This window comes from Nestor notabilis, unplaced genomic scaffold, assembly GCF_000696875.1.
Source record: "Nestor notabilis isolate BGI_N333 unplaced genomic scaffold, ASM69687v1 scaffold27650, whole genome shotgun sequence".
Lineage (NCBI taxonomy): Eukaryota > Metazoa > Chordata > Aves > Psittaciformes > Psittacidae > Nestor > Nestor notabilis.
The window spans coordinates 1-2,420 of record NW_009910124.1 but is presented as its reverse complement, the minus strand read 5'-3'; the positions used below and the strand labels follow the sequence as shown (position 1 = coordinate 2,420).

The window sequence follows — 2,420 nt, the reverse complement described above, 5'->3', positions numbered from 1 at the left end:
CCTGAAGCAGATGCTCTGGAGAGCAATGCCCTGGTCCCCCAACCTATAGCCCTGTTTGGTGACTCCCCCCTTTGCCTCCGCAGACCCCAGCAGCCCCCCAGACTGCATCCCCCAGGAGCACTTTGATGCCACGCTGCACCTCGAGACCGAGGTGTTCTTCCATGGGATGAAGGGCTGCTCCCGTGGGGACACACAGAGCACCAGGGCTGCCCACATCGTCCGTCTGCAGCCCGAGCCCAGGTACTGCCCAGGGGGACCCCCGGGGTGGCAGGAAGGGCGGGAGATGCTTGGAGATGCTTGGGAAGGGGGGAGGGTGGCTCATAGACAAAGCCCCTTCATCCCGGTGTGGAATGCTGATGCTGGAGGGGGGAATCTTGTGGTTTCGCAGCTTCCCCATCACGGAGGTGAACTTGTCCCTGAGCTGTCCTGAAAGAGCCGTGAGCAACCAGATCCTCATCCTGCAGAGCCGGGCCAACGTCACCTGGTCCCTCTCCGTCAACAACTGCCACATCCAGTTCCTGGTAGGGCCGAGAGGGACGTGTGTGTGTGTGTCCTCAGCAAGAGATGCCAATGGCACAGGGAGGGTGGCACTGGGGACATTGGGTATAGGGAGGTGGCAGCCCCCTTGCAAGCCATTCTAATGGGGATGAACACAGAAGCTGTCCCTGCTTTGAGCATCGCCAACCACCCCCATCCCTGCTCAGCATCCTTCGTGATGTCCTTAGGTCTCTGGGAGCTACAAGATCGCTCCCATCTCCTCGATAATGCTCCCTGGGGAGCTCCTGCCCGACTCGGAGCGGGGCCTCATTGCCAAAGCCTTCGAGAAGAACTACAGCATCATCGCCTCCTACTCCACCATCCCTGCCAGCACCCGCGTCAGCCTGGAGATCCAGGAGCACGGTGAGGCCCCATGGGGGCACCCCATAGCGGGGCAGGATGGGGGTGTCCCACTGCCCCCACTTAGCCCCACGTCTCCCCATGGTGCAGAGGCAGTCAGGAGGGTGCCCGTGACACCCACAGCCCCGTTCCCCACCATATACTCACTGCCCCATCTGCTGCTGCTGATGCTCCAGCCATGGAAGTGCACGGATGAAACCATGGAGATCGTCATCGCCAGGTCCCACCTGGAGGTGAGGGGTGATGGGGGGGGTCCCAGACACCTCCAGTATTGCCCGGGGGGGTCACAGACTGCTCTGGGTGCTGGCACCATTGACAAGGGCTGGCACCTTCGTCCCTAGGGCTGACACCATTGTCTTGCACACTCACATTTGCTCTCACACTCAAGCTCCCTCTCACACGTGTGAGTGAATGTGAGTGTGAGAGTGAATGTGAATATCAGTTCGTGCTCACACGCTCCCCGTGTCACCCCCCCCCGTGGTCATGCGGTGCTGACACAGGCTCTGCTCTCATTAGGAAGCTCACTGGGGTGAGAGTCTTTGGGGGTCTCCATCCCCAGCGCTGGGGCTGAGCTCGGGTGCTGTTGGCTCAGGCGCTGGGTGCTGGTGCTGGGCCTGCTCCGGGTGCACTGTCCTGGGATGGGGGTGACCGCTGGGTGCTTCTCTGCAGCCCATCAAGGACGTGGTGAACATCACCCTGCGGGACATCAGCTGCCAGGCAGAGAAGAACGCCACCCACTTCATGCTGAGAACCCCCCTGAGCCACTGCGGCACCTCGCTGGAGGGCTGGGAGCACGCCAAGAACGAGGTGGGGGGGGGAGTTGGCACCTCCACTGGGTCCTCATTGCTTTTGCATGGCTGGAAACATCCCACTGCAGCCCAGGACTGAGCCCTGGCACTGCAACTGCATGCTGGTGGAGATGGGGGAGCGCGGGTGGGATCCCATCCCATTCCATTCCATACCACACCACACCATGGTGGGACCCATCCCATACCATAACATCCCATCCTACGGTGGGACCCATCCCACTGGGGGCAGCAGACCCTGGCAATGAGGACCACTTGGCTGACCCAACCTTCCTCCCCTTCTCACAGCTCATCCTCAACCTGGCCAAGGGCGCTGTGCCCCGGAGCGTGCGGGTAAGAGCTGGGTTTCCCAATGGGTGCGTGGGGCTGGACCCCTTGTCCCCTCATCAGGCACTGGAACAGGATAACCAGGGCAGTGGTGGAATCACCCACCATGCCTGGAAGTGTTCAAAAACCAAGTAGATGAGGCCCTCAGTGACGTGGGTTAGTGGTGGCCTTGGTAGTCCTGGGGTGAAGGTTGGACTTGATCTTTAAAGGTCTTTTCCAACCTGGTTGATTCTATGATATCTATGGGGACATCATATGATAATCTATGCTATTCTAAGATATCTCATCGTGAGATAACAGTGCCAGTGGCACCGGCTGGGGGCTGGGCGCTGTGGGGTGACCCCAACACCATATCCCCATGCAGGTAGCCTTCCAGTGCAAGATCCCACG

At 60.3% G+C, this 2,420-nt stretch overlaps 1 protein-coding gene across 1 annotated transcript; it reads left to right on the top strand.

The window, feature by feature from the left end:
- Positions 1–83: 83 nt before the first annotated feature.
- On the top strand, positions 84–2,415 carry ENG (endoglin; the record flags this gene model as incomplete). The annotated part of the gene is made up of 7 exons (XM_010024525.1): positions 84–240; positions 389–521; positions 726–900; positions 988–1,130; positions 1,567–1,704; positions 1,992–2,036; positions 2,395–2,415. Coding segments are annotated over 7 exons (812 nt in total), but the record flags the coding sequence as incomplete, so codon positions are not given.
- Positions 2,416–2,420: the final 5 nt, after the last annotated feature.